The sequence below is a fragment of the Pleurodeles waltl genome, chromosome 5 (assembly GCF_031143425.1).
Source record: "Pleurodeles waltl isolate 20211129_DDA chromosome 5, aPleWal1.hap1.20221129, whole genome shotgun sequence".
In the NCBI taxonomy this organism is placed as follows: Eukaryota; Metazoa; Chordata; class Amphibia; order Caudata; family Salamandridae; genus Pleurodeles; species Pleurodeles waltl.
Genome location: NC_090444.1, coordinates 442,293,409 through 442,311,041, shown reverse-complemented (window position 1 = coordinate 442,311,041; position 17,633 = coordinate 442,293,409). Strand labels below are relative to the sequence as shown.

At 43.4% G+C, this 17,633-nt stretch overlaps 1 protein-coding gene across 3 annotated transcripts in view; it reads left to right on the top strand.

Annotated features, from left to right (window-relative positions):
• LOC138295746 (uncharacterized) overlaps window positions 1–17,633 on the top strand; it is a 401,349-nt gene that overhangs the window by 283,209 nt on the left and 100,507 nt on the right. For all 3 annotated transcript variants that reach the window (XM_069234243.1, XM_069234245.1, XM_069234244.1), the window contains one exon: window positions 10,774–10,921. In XM_069234243.1, coding sequence (XP_069090344.1) covers window positions 10,774–10,921 — 148 coding nt within the window. The remainder of the gene's footprint in view (window positions 1–10,773; window positions 10,922–17,633) is intronic.

The window sequence follows — 17,633 nt, the reverse complement described above, 5'->3', positions numbered from 1 at the left end:
CTTAGTAGAAGGGGTGACCAGGCTGTTAAGACTAGGGACTGCAAATGACACTCTGCACTGTTCTACTATATGCACTGTCATGCTTTGCGTGGGTGACTTTCTTGACTCTCCCACCACTGTTTGTCGAGATCCTGTGTGGTCTGAAGCAGCCTTATGAGTACTCAATAAATAAAATAAATTAAAGATGTTTTGTAGGACCCTAATGTTGTACTGCTTGTCGTCTTCAAAGTCTTGGAGTCTAATTTAGAGTTTGGATGTAACAGAAAATCCTCCAATTTTGGGAGGAAACTCTAAATATGGAGTAGTGTTCCCCAGCTGCATTTCCTCCAAACATGAATAGCATTGTAGCCAATGCTTAATGTGTGCTGGTCATTGCCGGTGTTTGGCACTGGCACTTAATCCTTAACATTGGCACTTTTCTCATGACAGTCCATCACATGGTTGCCCTGTCTGCTTATTTTTTGCAGAGAACATGTGTTAAGCAATTTATTATACATTGGAAAAATAATGATAGCAGTGCCTCCAGGTCATTGGTACTGGCATTTTGCAGCATTGAGGGGCAGTATGTGGTAAAAGCTGCAGCGGCATCCCAATTGATTCTTTGGGCCCTAGCACTTTTTTTTTTTCCACTGTGAAGGATTGGTTGTGATGCATATTCAGCTTGTGGATTTTACTCTATATTAGAGTTTACTCCTGAAACTGGAAGATTTTCATTTAGAACCAAACCCTATATCCGTCCCTGAGAGTCCATGAAAGGTGATAGAAGTAAAGATGCTCCTGGATTTAGCCCATCGTACTGACATTTTTTAATGTTCAGAGAATGCTTCTTAGCATGGAGGATCTAGGCACTCCCATCAAATAAAGAAATATGGTAGCAAGAGGAAACTAATAAGCACTGTGATCTAATAAGAAAAGAAAATGGATAGATTTTGTTTCACAGCCTTCTCTACAGCTGAATCATTCACAAACAATGCAGTAAATGTGAAAATACAGTAGAGAAGCCTCATAAAGAGTGTATGGTTTTATAAACAATTACTTGTTTAGAAAAGGTTCTGACACAGCAGTTGTTACAAATTTACTTAATTCACAATCTTAACAACAAAAGATCTGACTCACAATCGAGGACGTGATGCACTGGGGTTGACACAACGCAGTGGGCGAGCAGGAGCTTGCAAGGAGTTTGTTGGAATTTGTGGGAGCTCAGGACTTGGTGCTCATCGCAGTAAGAAGAGTTGCCTGGCAGTTGTCCGGTTGCTTGTGTGGCCCCAGGAGTCACCATGAGTATGCCCCCTCCCCACTGGCAGCCACAGGAGTGCACCCACTCACCCATTCACCTGCATGCCTGCTCGACTATGTACCGTCCTGCCTGCTTTTGAGAGTTTGCTGGCTGCAGGCTACAAGATAGAGAGCAGGAGAAGAACTTGTGGTGTCTGGAGCTGCATTGGTGCCCACTTGTGGCCAGGCAACAGGATACAGGAAGAGTGGAATAGGGGAAGCAAGTAAAAGAAAGGAGCCATGTTGAGGGTGAGTGCATTAGGCACAGCAACCCCCTTGGCAATGCGTTAATCTGGGTGTGGCTTGCACTCGATGGGGGGTAGCCCGGCCCACTCAGTCTGCGGCTAGTGCACAGCAGCCTGACTAGTATGGACTGCTGCTCGGTGTCACCCGCTGCTGGTAATGAGTAACCTGGAAGAAGTGCATTAAGTAGTGTGTTATGCTTTAACTCTTCAAAAGGATCTCACTAGTGCCTAAAGTGCTCATAATCCTCTAGTCAAAGTCAAAGTCTTTTATACTGTCCCATAGTGTCATAAAGGCACATTCAATGCACTTCCCTCTCTATCTCCTCCTGGCTGCCTCCATGTTGGCAGTAACTGAGGGCCATACAGAGCAAAAAATGTGGAGATCGGAGCTGAAACTTGGACAGCTTCATATCCTGTGCAGTGTGAGTGGAACCACCTGTGGGCAATTTTAATCAGTGGCTGGGGTGCTCATGCTGCGATCAGATATCAGTTCTTCTAAGGCTGGCAGCCAGACTGACCCCCGTTGCAGCACCCGACTCGTCCTGGTCTAACTAGGATTCTCCCGATCTTTATTAGCGCTGCTGCTGGGATTGTGAACTTGTACTGACTTTCAGCTGTGTCTCAGCCTGTTCAGTTTTCGTTATGGTGCCAGTACTGTTCTAATCATGACCTGTTACAATCTAACAGCAGGCCAGTGACCGATGGGAACTGCCCAAGTGGCTGCAGAGCAGGAATACTTTGGTGTCGGTGGTAGGGTGAGACGAGACCTCTAATACCAGAACCATGCCCTTGCAGCTGTAGCCTGTGTCACGAATATGCTATCATCTCCAGGAGGTTCCCAAAGGAGTCCCCTATTGAGTTGCCCTCCTAGTCTTGTGACCATGAGTAATGAGGCAGGGGCCAAAGCACCCAAGCTAGAGTGGATTGGAAGGCATCACAGGTGGTTGCACAATGGATGAGGGCAAGAAAGATCTTTAAAATAACAAGGAGGACCAGGGACCAATCAACATGCCACAATGGAAATGGAGATTGTCACACTTCATAATGAGATTGAATTGAAAGCAAGGCAATTTGACATTAATTTCTAGAGTCTTGTGGATGCTGAAAAGTATAAGAACATCCACACATGTGCAATGAAACATTTTTCCATTTGGCTCTACTTATCTATGTGAATCAGTGTCCTCTGATATGAACTTTGTAAAATCTAAGTTTCAAACACGTCTGGCTGATGAACATTTATAATAACTGCATCAGAGTTGCCCTCTCAGGCTGTACCCCAGATTACAGGAGATTAGTGGACACCAGGCAGTGTCAAGTCTCTCACTGAAATGGTTTGTATGCAGTTGCAATGAATATATATTTAGTGACTGTTGCTGGTGAAATCCCAAATGCAGGTATCTGTTTCGTGACTGACACCAAAAAAAGGAAAACGCAGAGAAGTATCTTCAGCATCCTACGAAGTTTTTTATTACTTGAACAAAAAGAAAGGAATGTGTCCTGCAGGCCTGCTTTATTAATGCCAAGAAAGAGTAGCTGAAGAGAAGAATCTTCAGCACCTTTCCACATTTGTATTTGCCGCACAATATAAGAACAAAGCAGTGTTTACTGCACGCCTGGCTTGTTGACATCAAGAGACAAAGATTGCTATAGAGACAAATCTTCAGCATCTTTCAAAGTCTTTTATTAGTTGAACAAGAGCAAAGCAATGTGTACTGCATGCCTGGGTTTCAGACACCAAGAAAAAATTGCAGGCCTGAGTTTCAGACACCAAGAAAAAAAAGTAACTGGAGATAAGACTCTTTAGCATCTTTCTATTTTTTTATTAGCTGCACAAGATAAGAACAAAGCAGTGTTTATGCAAGTCTGGTTTATTGACATAAAGAAAAAAGATAGTGATAGAGAAGAGTCTTTAGCACCTTCAAAAGATTTTTATTAGATGAACAAAGCAATGAGCAATGTCTACTGCAGGCCTGGATGAAGTAAAGGGAGCAAAAGGAAGAAGAAAGTTAAGAGAATTAAGAAAGCTAGATTGGCTTGGAAGCGCACACAAAAAAGGAAAGAAGAACAAGGGTTTTTAACCTCAGATGCAGGAAATGTTCCAGAAGACACTGCCACCCAGCCAGGGACGCCATCAAGTGTAATCGAAGATAGCGACTCTGGAAAATTGTGGTAGAGAGTAAAGTGGGCAAAATGGTAGGAGGTCTGCACCATTAAACCCATTTGCGAGGGCTTTCCTGCCTGATCCAGCTAGAACAGTAGCAGGAACTCAACGTCTAGGGATAGCTAAGAATTACTCATTGACTCCTCAGGCACTGACAACATTTATTTGTAATAATGTATTCCTTGATCCAGTATGTCCAGCACCATTAAATTGAGCGTGCCTACTAGAAGTGTTTTGGGGCACTTAGGGCCTCATTTACAAGGCCTAGCGGCACACTGCGCCACCGGAGCATAATTTTTTTTATGCTCTAGTGGCGCAGTGTGCCAACCCATATTTACCAGACCACGGAAAGCCACCTTGCGTCGCTTTTCATGGCCTTGTAAATATTTACCCCTTGCGTGAAAGGGGCATTCCATGGGTGTTGCTTGGCCAGTTCCCACGCAACACCCATGGAACCCGAAGGAATCTGACATATTTCCAGATATACAACTCTGGGAATGCGTCAGATTCCTACACAATCTCAGAGGCGCCTGCGTTGGCGGTAGGCAGGAATTTGTGTGCCAGCGCAGCTGGAGAGGACAGAAATGCGCTGTATCTTGTAGAAACAGCACATTCCTGCTCTTTTACGGTAGCGCAGGCCAGAGCAGCAAGGCACTTGCTGCGCCACCCTGCTCCACCGGCCTTATAAATGAGGCCCTTAGTCTGATAACCTCACAAAATATTAAATTAGTTAATCCCTGTGTGCACACTAGCCCCAGGTCCCAGGCTGGTAAGAGTGAGGTATATTGTGATGTGGAGTTTAATACATCAGTTATTTCAAAGCTGATCATTGATAACATGAACCATCTGCACATGAGGGGTTTAGAAATGGTCCCCCATAGATGGCATTGGAGCATAGCATTGTGGCAAGAATGCCACACAGAGTTGGGCCAGGGAAACCTGGAGCAACAAGATATGCAAGCTCCCCCACCCCTGAAAACCAGAGGGACTGTACAAACTGACTCCGGTTGTCCTAAGAAAACCATAAAATGACAGTTACCAGGGGAGAAAACAGCAATAGAGCTGTTGTTATCAATTGGGAGAGGAGCCTTAAAGCTGCAGTAGATGGTGGCATTAATTGGCACTGGCTGCCTGAACAGCTCTAATACAGCAGGTTACAAAGCTTATTCCATCTCAGCCTTGACAATTTAGCTAAAAGAACACCCAGTTTCCTGTCAAATTTGTACAAGTCGACCTGGAGGTACTCTGCAGCATAAAACTAGCAGGATTACTATTATGTCTGGGAATATAGCCAGCCTACAATCAAAATGTTAGGATTATGACTGGGTAGCATTTGTTAGTTCCAAGGAGATTCGCTATTTTCAAGAGACTTGGGCTGTGGATGGTACTATCACTGCGTCGGTGCCCCCAGACTATATGCGTTTTGCCACTAAAGCAATTAGGTCCAGTAGAGAGAGATTGGTGGTGGAGCTTCTCTACCTGTATCTCAACAAAACTGGTTGATATGGTATCAAAGGTTTCTTCATGCACAACTTCATTATGTATGTTACATGCAAGACTTACGAAGGCTCACAAGGCCCAACATGCCATCATAGATGTTATCAACATCTATTTTAAGCCTGACCAATAGGGTAAATCTGAGGATCAATTGGCAGTACTATGAGAAGTCATCCATGGAATAAAGGTCAAGTTGAACTCTGGCGACCTGCTTTATCTGATAGTCTGTTGAGATTTTAATATTCACCCACCCAAATGTATATGGGACGAGCAGCGAGTGAAGAGGAGGAGATCTGGGGTATTCCTTTTGCCTGATATTGCCTGCTGTATTCCATTCAGCAGACATAGTAAAGGGAGATCCTTCGCTAGCTTCCCCTCCAGTTTAAATCTAAGGTTCCTAAGTGTCCAAACCACTTCGGATAACCCTGCAGCTCCTATATTCCAAAGCAATATGAGAAGTAGCATCATTGACTGTATCCTATTGCAAAACAACCAGTGGGAACTGGTGATGGACATGCAAGAACTTCAGTGTCCTAAGAGTGATCGCAACCCTCTGTGCTTTAAGTGTGTAATAGTGACAGGGGTTAAAAGTCCTCTGTGTTATGTTGTAACCATCATTCTAGGTAGCTGCGGGAGAGCTGTAAAATGTGGATACCTACTCAGCAACATGCTGATGGAGTCCGTAGAGGAAAATCTTCTGAATAATCAGGCCATGGGAAATAGAGACCATAATGTGGTGCTAGATATTTATAGGGCTCTGTGAAGTGAGCTTACGCTCTATTGGTCTACATCAAGGTTGTTCAAGCAGAATGGTGGGCTAAAGATTGAAGGATGAAAAATATCTTAACAAAATTGCCCTGATGCACATCCCACTTTGTATTTAAAATTCTGCTTACGTACTCTGCGTACCAGAGTGTGTCCTGCCAAGTTTGCGATTAGCTGTTTTGGGACCAATTGCTGTGATTGTAAGTTTGGAGGGTGGGAGACAGGGCTGAATTAATCAGCCTGACATGTGGGCAATCCCGCAGGAGGCTGGAGCCGCAGGAGGCCGGTTTTGAGAATTGGAGAGCGGTTTCAGCCTCCAGGAGTGGTGTTGCACGTTTCGTGCTCCCGGCGGCAACTTGAAATAGTTGCTCATTTTGTAAATGGGGACTGAATTTATCATTTTTGCCACAGCTGTTTTAAGTTCTCAGTACGCCCTGGTGGGAGACACTAACACGCTTCTTTCTGTTTTGTACAAAAGTACTTAGGTCCTGATTTAGATCTCGGCAGAGAGGTTACACCGTAACAAACTTGATCGATGTCCCATCTGCTGTATTACGATCCAAGTAGAGAGCGATGGGATCGTAATGTGGCGGACGGGATATGCATCACATTTATGACAGAATATTCCCCTACGCCAAGATCTAAATCAGGCCCCTCTTGTGCCACTTTTTAAGCAGTTCTCGATTGTAACTTGACTAAAGCACTTGCGCTTTGTTTTAGAACGGATAATCTAGCAGTCTGTATGGAAGTGGCCAAGTAAATTATGTCTGCCTTGTCAGTTATATGAAGATGCTTGACAGCCCAGGCTCAAGCTAACAACTAATTATGTTGGTGTTTCTTTGTATAATCATCAGTGTTTTTGCTCTTTTGGTATGATGCAACTAATTATGTTGGTGTTTCTTTGTATAATCATCAGTGTTTTTGCTCTTTTGGTATGATGCAACTAATTATGTTGGTGTTTCTTTGTATAATCGTCAGTGTTTTTGCTCTTTTGGTATGATGAAGCATCATTGTCCTAAGTATAGGATGATTGTCCCATAGTTTGTCACCTAACAAATGATAAATTTGTCTCTTTGTAGTTTACAGCATTTATATGGGACTGAATATGTAGTGTGAAATATGGAAACTGGTGATTTTAAAGGAATAAGAGTGCTGCTTTATGTTTTTAAACATCTTTTAATGATTGCATATTGATTATTGTATTATTTTGTATTATTTACAATTCCAAATTCATGCTAATAAAGAGAGATTGACTCACAATTGCTGTTGTGCCCGTATGCTTACCATTGAACTGCTGCGAGAGAGGGTATCTTGATGTGGTCTGAAAAGAGGGGCGCAGGAGCTGCCTGGAAAAAGGGAACTCAGTGGTGTGTGCAGGGAACAGAGGGGAAGTTGGGCCTCTTACTTGCATATTCCATCTGCATATTCTCTTCACCATTTAGACAATTCCAAGGCTCAGGTGATTTTAACTTCCTCACTGACTGGAAAGCCAGTGTGCAGACAGATTCCCAAGTGTTTCAAACAGATCTACTACTGGTTGGTGGCCATCTGCCTCTGCAGATAGCCTCATGCTTGGCCAGATGAAGAGTAATCTCATGCCCTTAATCATTACAAACCTATATGGCACTTCGCACACCCTTCTCAAATACTTACGTCCATGAGCATTATGTTTTATACACACCTATCCACTCCAAGTAATGCTGTCATCATTGGCACGAAAATTCAACTTGTGATGCTGATAAAGAGGAATGTAGGAATGTTAGCTTTAAATCTTTTTATTAAAGAGAGTACACCATCACATCAGACATCTATCAGAAGCATAAATCAAGCATTTTCAACAAATTTTGAGAACATACAAAAAAACCTCCCCTTCCTCCCCCATCCCGCCCCCACACACACACCCACTCCCCTGGGACACCTAAGCCCGTGATTGAGATGGGAAAGAATGTCTGTGTTCACTAAACGTCTCTGTGATTGGATCCGTTGGTTGGGATTGTTTCGACTAGTCTCAGCAACCTCAGGTATCTAGGGCACGTAAGTTCCCGAACTCCTGGGACAATAATATAATGAATGGTTTCCACAGTTCCCAATATGTGTCTCCTGTTGTGTATGAACCAGAGAAGGCTTTTCTATGCCTAAGACGTGCCAGAGGCTATGGATCCAGGCTAAATGAGTGTGAATCGTTGCCGAGGCCCAGTGTGTCAAGATTACCTGGTGTGCTGCTCCTAGAGCTAGCTCAGTGCATCGATCCCTGTGCGATTTGAGTGGGAAACTAATAGGATTGGACAATCCCAGTATCGTGTATACCATGAAACGTGGTCATTGTATCTCCATATGTATGTCAATGTCTTGCAGTACCTGTTCCCAGAATGGCCTCACTTTGGGGCAGTCCAAAGAATATGGAGTAGTGTACCTTTCTGGCCGCACTGTCTCCAGCAGACAGCTGAACATGTGGGGTAGCACCTGTGAAGTCTATGAAGTGTGTGAAACTAATAGGTAGTCAATTTGACTACAGTTTCAGTGATCATGATGTTGCAAGTCGTGGTTCTAGCTTTATAACAGTTCTCCCTCCACTCTTTAGGGTAGAGTACCCTACCTATTTCCCTTTCCCAACGAACTTGCCCTGATGGGTTCGTGAGAGAGAGTGCGGTCAATAATGTGCAATAGAGATCTGATATCATGCCCTTGTCCGTATGCTTTGTGAGCAGCCATTTATCAGAGAATGTTACCTGTTGATGAAAACTGGGGCTCAACGGACATTGTCACCCAGCGTCTAACTTGGAGATAACTATGGCGCTCGGGTTCTGACAAGTCGAAGCTCTCTTGCAATGCTCCAAAGAGAAGGATCCCCTCCACCCCAAAAAGATGATCGATGTAGTGACACCCCTCTCCCGCCAGCAGTGAAATTCTGACTGGTCCTAACCAGGGGTGAAGTCCGGATTATATAGAATTTGTGTCAATGGAGGGCGGAAGGTAGTGAGGGCTGCCACCTCATCCCACACCTGAAGTAACAACTTTGTAACAGGAGAACTGTATGGTCCCTAGGGCCGTTGGGGCCTAGGAAGAGAGTGCACCTTCCACAAGTGTATCCCAGCAATCACCCTATCAATAAAGAGCCTCAGCTTTTCCGACTCCCCTGCGACCACTCAACAAGGTATCGGAGTTGAGTGGCTTGAAAATAGGAATGTAGGAATTTTAGAGGAATGAAAATAAGCTATCAAGGTTTTGCTTGCCATTGAGAAAAAATTATCGAACAGTATATGGCCAAATTAATTCCGCTTGCTCCCTGGTAAAGACATGCAATAGTGAAATAGTTACACAAGGTGGGCACCCAAATACTTTTTCATCCAAAAGATTGGGTCCTTCAGTGACAGGACAGTTTGAGGCACCAAAAACAGGCAGAAAGCCCAGAGGCAAATCTATAAAGATACAGGCTGCCCACCTCTGTAACTCGCTTGAACGTCATTTGGAAAGTCTGCCAGGCCTTCTTGTTTACTGCACCAACTTCTTGTTGTCAGATTTTAAGATTAATTTTGTGTTGTAGGTTGACCAGACCAAAAACACCTGTTCTCAAGTGAGAGACTGAGCCACAATAAGTCAGAAGCCTTTCACGGTTCATTCTTTTCCATTCAAAACCAATGGGCAGTGTCCTCATTTAACCAACCAATAGTTAAAACTCCAGATTCTGTAACATTGTGGAACTGATGCTCTAAAGTGGCCAAAATACAACATGTTGATACTTGACCCAAAAAGAAATAAAAATAAACTACCTTGGAATAAGTTCATGTGTAGCCATAAAAAGTTTAAAACAGCAGCTCGTGGGGGTTAGTTGTCTGCAGTAGAAATGCGCTTCATGGATTTGTTTTTCCCTATGTACTCTCAGCCATTGAAACTTGAGAGGACTAGAACAATTTGATGTCCTTACCTTTAAGAATGTAAGCAATTTGAATGTTATCACCAATGGATCATTGGGCCATAGAATTGTAAAGCTTTATAATGCATGCTTTTGCGGCCAACTAGTGTAGAAAAATAAAAGAATTGCAGTTTTTAAGAAATGTTTTGCTTCTTTGCAATGCTCGATAGACTCATATTAAGGAGCACACCAATATTACAAAGTGTTGCATGGGTGATTTAGAGTTTGACGGAAGGTACTTCATAGTTAACATGACAGCTTACCCAGTCTACCACACTGATGATCTGCCCTCCCTGCAGATGGAGGCTCTGTCGACAGAAAGCTACATTTGATGGCACGACAGAGAGGCTGTCAGAGTAAAGCCATCACAAATCTCACTCTTTTTCAAGTGGATGGTGTGGTGGGTCTTGTCAGTTGTGACCACGGGATACGTGGCAATGAGGCACAGGAAACAATAGTTCCCCACACCATGGAAGAAAGTTGTCAGGGTGTAGAGTTCCTTGAGTTTTTGTTCTTATAAATTCTCACCCCGGGAAAAAACTTACGTTTGTGGGGAGGCCATCAAAACCGGCAGTGGCCATCCACCTAACTTTTAGTGTGTTGAAGGGACCAATAATAGTGGCAGTGGTCATCTCTAAATAGGACAGACTGCAGTCCATCGGGGTGGTGAACTTCAAGTCCTTTGCCATATTGACGGTTGGTACTCTGTCCGCTAGGGTCTAAATCTGGCCTTATGTTACACACAATGTAATTTACCTAAATCTGTTTATTTTCTGGTAGTATTTGGTTATCTAGACTTGCATTGTAAGGTTTAATGCCATTCATGTACATTGTATTGTTAAATTAGCAGATAATACAATCTGTTTTGGAACTTTATTGGTTGACGTTCATTGTGCCTATTTTTCTCTCTTCCTTAGGTATATTTTTGCAATCAGTGGGAAATATATCAAACAAATTTGATACAGAATTTACTCCTGCCGGCTGGACATTTGCTCTGAACTGGAATACTATATTTATCTGGCAGTTTCTTTGGTTTGGATATTCTCTCTCCGGGTTGTGCAGAAGGTATATCTTTTAATTATGTTACCATTAGCATGGACTAATAGTCCATCAAGCCGAGCAAATTGGCAAGCTAGGATTTGATGCCATTGGTCTGTCAACTTACTTTAGGAATTTAATAAAATATGTGTGCAAATTTCTAATTGCAGATATTAGCTGCCTATTCATGTGTGTTCAACATTGCTCTTTAATTTGACATTTTGCACATTGGGGTGGAAATATGGTGCAGTACTTGAGCTGTAATCTGTGGGCAAGGAGACACAAGTGCTTATCTTGACTTTCATGCTTGACAAAAGCGTGGTCATGGACAGGTCACTATTTCAATGTGGCTTAGTTATATTACTTTGAAAGAATGGAAGATGGTTTAGACAGATGGAAAACTCAGCATAAGCTACTACATAAAATAAACCTAAAACCTACATTTATTTATCTGAAATGGCAAGTTACTGTTTAGAGGTTGTGCTACATTGTTGATTTTTACCTCACTGTGAAGTTAACTACATTTTGCTGAAGAATACTTTACATAATAGTCTTTCTTGCTTTCAAAATTGTTTTGGCTGTGTTTATGGTTCATGGCCAAAGGAATATATTAATAAACTATTAGTCATTCTTTATGTTGACATATATTGGCAAAATACTGTTTGCTGTACATTGCGGCTTGTCAAACTACCATTTTAAATTAATTACTTCAAACCTTAAGAGTAAACACAGTTGTAGCATCAGTTGTGAAGCCAATTGCCAACAAAAGCAGTCAAAGCCATTTGTGTCAGCAAAATCTGGTGGAATCTTCATTGCATTCATTAACGCAGGTAATGACCTGCTCAACTGGCCTGTATAGTGCAGTTCGTGAGTATTTACTGTGAACTTCCATTTTGTGAGAATTGAAGCACTTCACTCTCTGGAGCCACATCATACCCCTTTCCTCAATTGACATGATAGATGAGGCCTCACCTTTGAGTGTTTAAAAAATTCTACAAGTGTAATGCATATTTCTGAATAGGTAGTAGCTATTTACCCAGCCTCTGCCCGAATAGTAGAGTTTCTGCACTGTTTAGCCAGCCGCTGTGCAAGCAGCAGAAAAAAGTTCTTATTTACCTGTCCACTTGCTAAATTGTAGAGATTCTGCACTGTTTGACTGATGGCTATCCAAATAGCAGAAAAACTTACCTACCCAGCCAATAGCTAAATCGTAGAGATTCTGCTCTGTTTGGACAGCGGCTGTGCAAATAGTAGAAAAACCTCACTATTTATCCAGCCACTGGCTAAGCGGTAGAGATTCTGCACTGTTTGGCGGTGGTCATGCAAATAGCAGAAACCTTCACTGTTTACCCTGTTCCCTGGCTAAAAAGTAGACATTCTGTACTGTTTCGCTGGCGGCCATGCAAATAGCCCAAAAACGTCACCTCTTAACCAGCCACTGGCTAAATAGTAGACATTCTGCACTGTTTCGCTGGCAGCAGTGTCAATAGCAGAAAAACTTCACTATTTACCCAGCTGCTCCCCAAGTAATAGAGATGCTGCACTGTGTTGCCAACGGCCTTGCAAATAGCAGAAATACAACACTATAAGCCTGACGGCTGGCTAAATAGTTGAGATTCTGTACTGTATGGCTGGCGGGTGTGCGAATAGCAGAAAAACTTCACCCAGTCTCTCACTAAACATTAAAGATTATGCACTGTTTGGCCAGCAGCTGTGCAATTAGCAGACAACATAACTCTTGACTCGCCATTGGCTACATAGTACTAATTCTGAACTGTTAATGCAGCAGCCATGCAAATAGCAAATACACTTAATTACTTATCTGGCTGCCAGTTAAAGAACGGTATTTTTTATAATTTGCCCAGTCGCCTGGCAAGTAGGAAATAAATTTCAATATTTAACCAGCAGCAGGCTAAATAATAGAATTTATGTACTGTAACACCAGTGGCCTTGCAAATAACAAATAACGTGAAAAGAAACTTCCTTAGTTACCTAATGGCTGGCTAAATAGCAGTCCATGCGCACAACGTGACCAGTAGCCATGCAGATAGCTGAGGAACTTCAGTATTTATCCGGCTGCTGTCTAAACTAAACAGTGAACATAATTAGCATCCTTCTCCTTATGAAAGGACATAACTGAAGTATTATTATTACATTCGTAAAAAGTGGTCGCAAATTCTGCATATACATTTATGAATCAACTGGAAATGTTGTATCCCAGTAGGGCCCCTTATTAAGTGACCAACACAGTATAATTGAGAGACTTCATTCCAATCTCATGAAGGAAAACAAGGAGCCTGGTGTAGAGTTTTCAGGACTGAGTCAACTCTGCCAGGATGGCATAGGGCATTACCTCTACCATTCTGAGGGATCTCAGCTAGACACATTTAGAGTTGTTTTCTGGTCCTATGGACAATATCTTACATTGACAGCAACTGCTGTCATGGCAGTTCTTGTCTATGCACGACACGTTCGAAAGATAGTACCATCAGACTGCAAACTTTTCAAACATATTTTGTTTTAAAAAATAACTCTCAAAGCAAGAGTTTGTATTTGGAATGCAAAAAATCTAAGAGTCTCACATGCTAGGAATATTGCTCTAGGGTGATGTGGTCATTGTGTTTTTTTTATCTTGTGCCTGACAGAAAGGTTTTACTCTAAACAGAGTGACAATATAAAGTTGTTCCTTCAACAGCCACTACTCTGTCATGCCATCAGAGAAAATATTCTGTCAAGAATTGACACGCAAAAGATTGAGGCTATAATTAATTGTACTGAATGTCATTGGAATATGAATTAATTTCCCCAGTAAATCAGAAGAAAAGAAATTCACATACATTTTTATTCTTTAACTGCATTACACATATTGCAAGAAATAAGACACAAAATAAATTAAGACATTCTGTTACCAACATTATTGTTACCTACAGTTCAATCATTTCAAAGTTCCACTTTAATACTCCTTTTCTGGATAGGTGATATGGATCAAGAATTAAGGTTTCAGAACTGATTTGGGATGATTCTCTTTCAATTATTATTTTTGGGCTGTAACTCAGACACAGGTTTTTGCGCTAGGTGATACCTCTCGCAACAGTAGTGTTATTGCTGGCTCCAAGCAGAAGTATGTTATGCTGCGTTATGTTATGCACATTTGTAGAGTGCACTACCATCAGGGAGGGTATCTTGGTGCTGAGCAGGTGTGAGTCTAGGTACACCTCGGGCCTAGTGGTACTACTCGAAAAGCCATGTCTTCAATTTCCTGCGTAATTCAAGAAGTGAGGAGGAGGCTCTTATGTGTAGCGACAGGTCGTTCCTTGCTTTAGGAGCAATGTAGAAGAAGGCTCAACAGCCGGATCTGGTTTTCCGTATGCATGGAGTTTGTGGAATTCGGAGTTTGGAAGGTTTGTGAATCCAACACAAGAAAACATTGAAGTATGAGATCTCAGCATCTAGCTGTCATCATCCTTCCTGAGCAGTCATCAGGCTCAGACAAAAGGACAGCCATGCTTAAAATCTTTGACACCTTTTACAAGAGAAATCTGTATTCTACCCCTTCCTCCTACCAGCTGCCATTTGTCATCACTCAGAAAGAACTATTTGGCAGCCCTTTGCTAAAAAGGACAACACATATGTTCTTTGGTTAGCCTTCTCTGCTTTCTCCCTCACTTCAGTTCGGGGTCACCACCCTCCTTCCAAAGCAGTACAGCCAATACATGCTCACTATGTAGGGAAGCTGTATCTACTGTCCATCACATTACTAATACATAGTGGGGAGGACACAGATTCCCACTTTGCACCATCTAAGATGATCTATCTAGAGCCTCCATCACCCCTTTTCTGCTAATCAGAGCCTTCGTATGATCCCAAACCCCCCCTTTTCTGATTGCCATAATCCTTAGACCCCTTTGTTAGCCATTAACAATTTTACCTGACTTCAGCCATCTGAGTTTCTCAATCTCCTTCTGCCATCCTTTACATACCACGGGCATTTTAATCCATTCACATTTAAACTCCTCTGCCAAGTTTCAGTCCCTATGTTCTCAGATCTACCCTCAGACTACTGTGCTAGTATCATATAGCGTCTTGCATCACTCAAAGATCAGAGTGTAACTGTCCTGACTTTTTACTTACTTTTCATGCTTTGATTTTTCAGCAAACACTTACCAGTTCTGTATGTGGGCTGAAGAGGTTGGGGAGTTTCACTGGGTTGGCAGCATAAGAAGCATGAATAAGAATCATTCACAAAAGGGATATCCTAATACATGTGGCTTAGACCCACATAGAGCCCACCTGCTCCCAGTCTTCTTCCTTCTCTTCTAAGTCCATCTGTACATTTAGGCATTGGGACTTCTCCTTTCCTGGGCTGTTGTAGTTCACCTGGTCCTCATCTTGACCCTAGTCTAACTAGTTCTGGTCACCCTGGTAATGGTTTCCTGAATCTTGTGCTTGTGGTTGTAGTCCTTCCTCACCCTGGTCTTCTGGGCTCTGCTCCTGACTCATCCTTGTATTAGTGCTTCCTGGTAACTTCTGGACCTCAGCCTAATCCTGCTGGTCTGCTGAGTAACTATCCACCTAGCCCTGTTGCCCCGGTTCTCCTAGGGCTGTTACTCCTAGTCTTCCTGGTTTGATTCATCCTGATTCTCCTTACCTTGGTGGTCCTTGTGGTCCACCTGGTACTGTGTCCACTGGTCCTGGTCCTCCTTATTAGGTACTCTTGGGCTGGGACTGGTCATTTTGGTCCTGTTCTGGTCCCATTGGTTCTTGTGGATGTGGGTGTCCTGGTTCCCTTGATCCTCGCCAGCCTGGTGCTAATACTTCAGTTCCTAGTCCTCCTGCTCTACTTGGAACTTCAGGTCCTGGTCCCTTTGGTTCTGTCCTCTCCAGTCTTCCTACCGCTGGTCCTGCCTATTCTGATCCTGTTAGTCCACCTTATCCTCCCCTATCTGGTCCCTAGTCCACATGCTCCTGACCATAGTAGTTTTTCAGGTCCTCCTCCAACATGTCATGATGCCCTTGGCCCTGGTCATCTTGCTCATTGTCAACCTGGACTAACTTTTTTACTTTGTCCTGATACTCCTTGCTCAGGTAGTCCTGTTCATAGCCACCTGGCGTGGTCATCATAGATCCTGTCATTCTGGACTTCCTTGTCCTAGTCCTCCTGTTCCTCCTCATCCTTGTCCTGTTTGTCCTGGTAACAGGTCCTGATACACCTGAGCTTCTGTCACTTGAGCTTCCTTTTCCCCTTGATTGCCATCTCATTGGTCCTCCTTGCCATGGTCCTTTTAGCTCTTGTCTTGCTGGCTCTGGTTGCCTGGCTCTGGTTGCCTGGCCATCTCCTCCTGTTTTTTTAGGTCCTATTCTCCAAGTCTTCCTCACTCTCAGTCTAGTTTGCCTAGCTATGATCTTTCTATTCCTGGTCCTCATAGTCTGTGTTCTCCTCCTAGTTTTGTGCCCACTAGACGTGATCCTTTTGTTTGTGGTCCTACCTGTTTGGCTCTTTGTATGCCTAATCATCTTGGTTCTGTTCCTAGTTGCCATCCCGGTCCTTTCAGGCCCCCTTCTCTTAGGTCTTGCTGTTATTTTCTAATCCTCTTGACCCTTGCACATTTGACCTGGTCATTCTGATTCCTCTCACGCTGCTCATCTGATCCCATGTACATCAGTTCCTAGTCCTGCTGTTCCTCTCAGTCAACTTGACCTCTTGTGTCCTGGTCCTCTTAGGCCTTGGCCTCTTAGCCATTGTCTTCCTGGTTTGGATCATCTTGGTCTTCCTGGCCCTGTGCCTTGTCTTCATGGCCCTACTGGTTCTGCACCTAATGATCTAGGCCCTCTTGGTCCTAGTTCTCTTTGTCTGGGCCTACAGAGCCTCGTCATTTTGGTCCTGATCTTCCTGGCTCTGGCTGCTCTTGTCCTCCTGAGTTTCCTCACCCTTGTCCTGCTACCACTAGGTCATGTTTTTTCTGCTCCACATGGTATTCTTTGCCCTGGCCCTATAAAGATGGTTCACCTGGCACTCCTCTGACTGTTCCAGGTTCCCCTGGTTCTCCTTCTGCTGATCCTTCTAATCCCTCTTGCTCTGGTCATTCTGACTCTGGTCCTTCTACTATCCTTGGTACCGGCCCCTACATCTTCCTTGCTTAATTTGGTCCCCTGGCCATAATCCTCATGTTCCTCATCTTCCTAGTCTTTTAGCATTTGATCCTCCCGCTCTGTGTCCTTATGTGTCCATACCAGCTGATCATGGTCCTCCTTGCTCTGGTTGTCCTGGTCCCTGCCAGTCCTCATTTTCCTGGCCATCTTGTTCCTAGCCCTGTGACATAGACCTCCAGCGTGTGGTCATCCCGGTCCTGATCTCCATGGCCCTGATCCTCCTTGTTCTCTTCACCCTGATCCTCCTTGTCATAGTACTCAAGGTTTTGATCCTCTTTGCCCTGCTATTCATGTCCCCCCCCCCCACTAGTCCTTTGTTTCAATGTCCTCTTATCCGTTTTCTTTGTGGCCCTAGTGCTCTGGTCTCACCTCCCTGGCAGTCCTGGCCATGGTTATGATATTCTTATCTTTTTTATAGTTGTTAGTTATGATGCACATGGTTCACCAACCATTCTAGCTGTGGTCTCCTTGGTCTTGTTTGTCGTGGTCCTTCTTGTCCCATTGTATGTGTTATCATAAACCTTGCCTTTTGGCCATCCTGGTCATTCTTATTTCCTCCAGTCTTGACTCTTCAGGCTCTGTTCCTTTC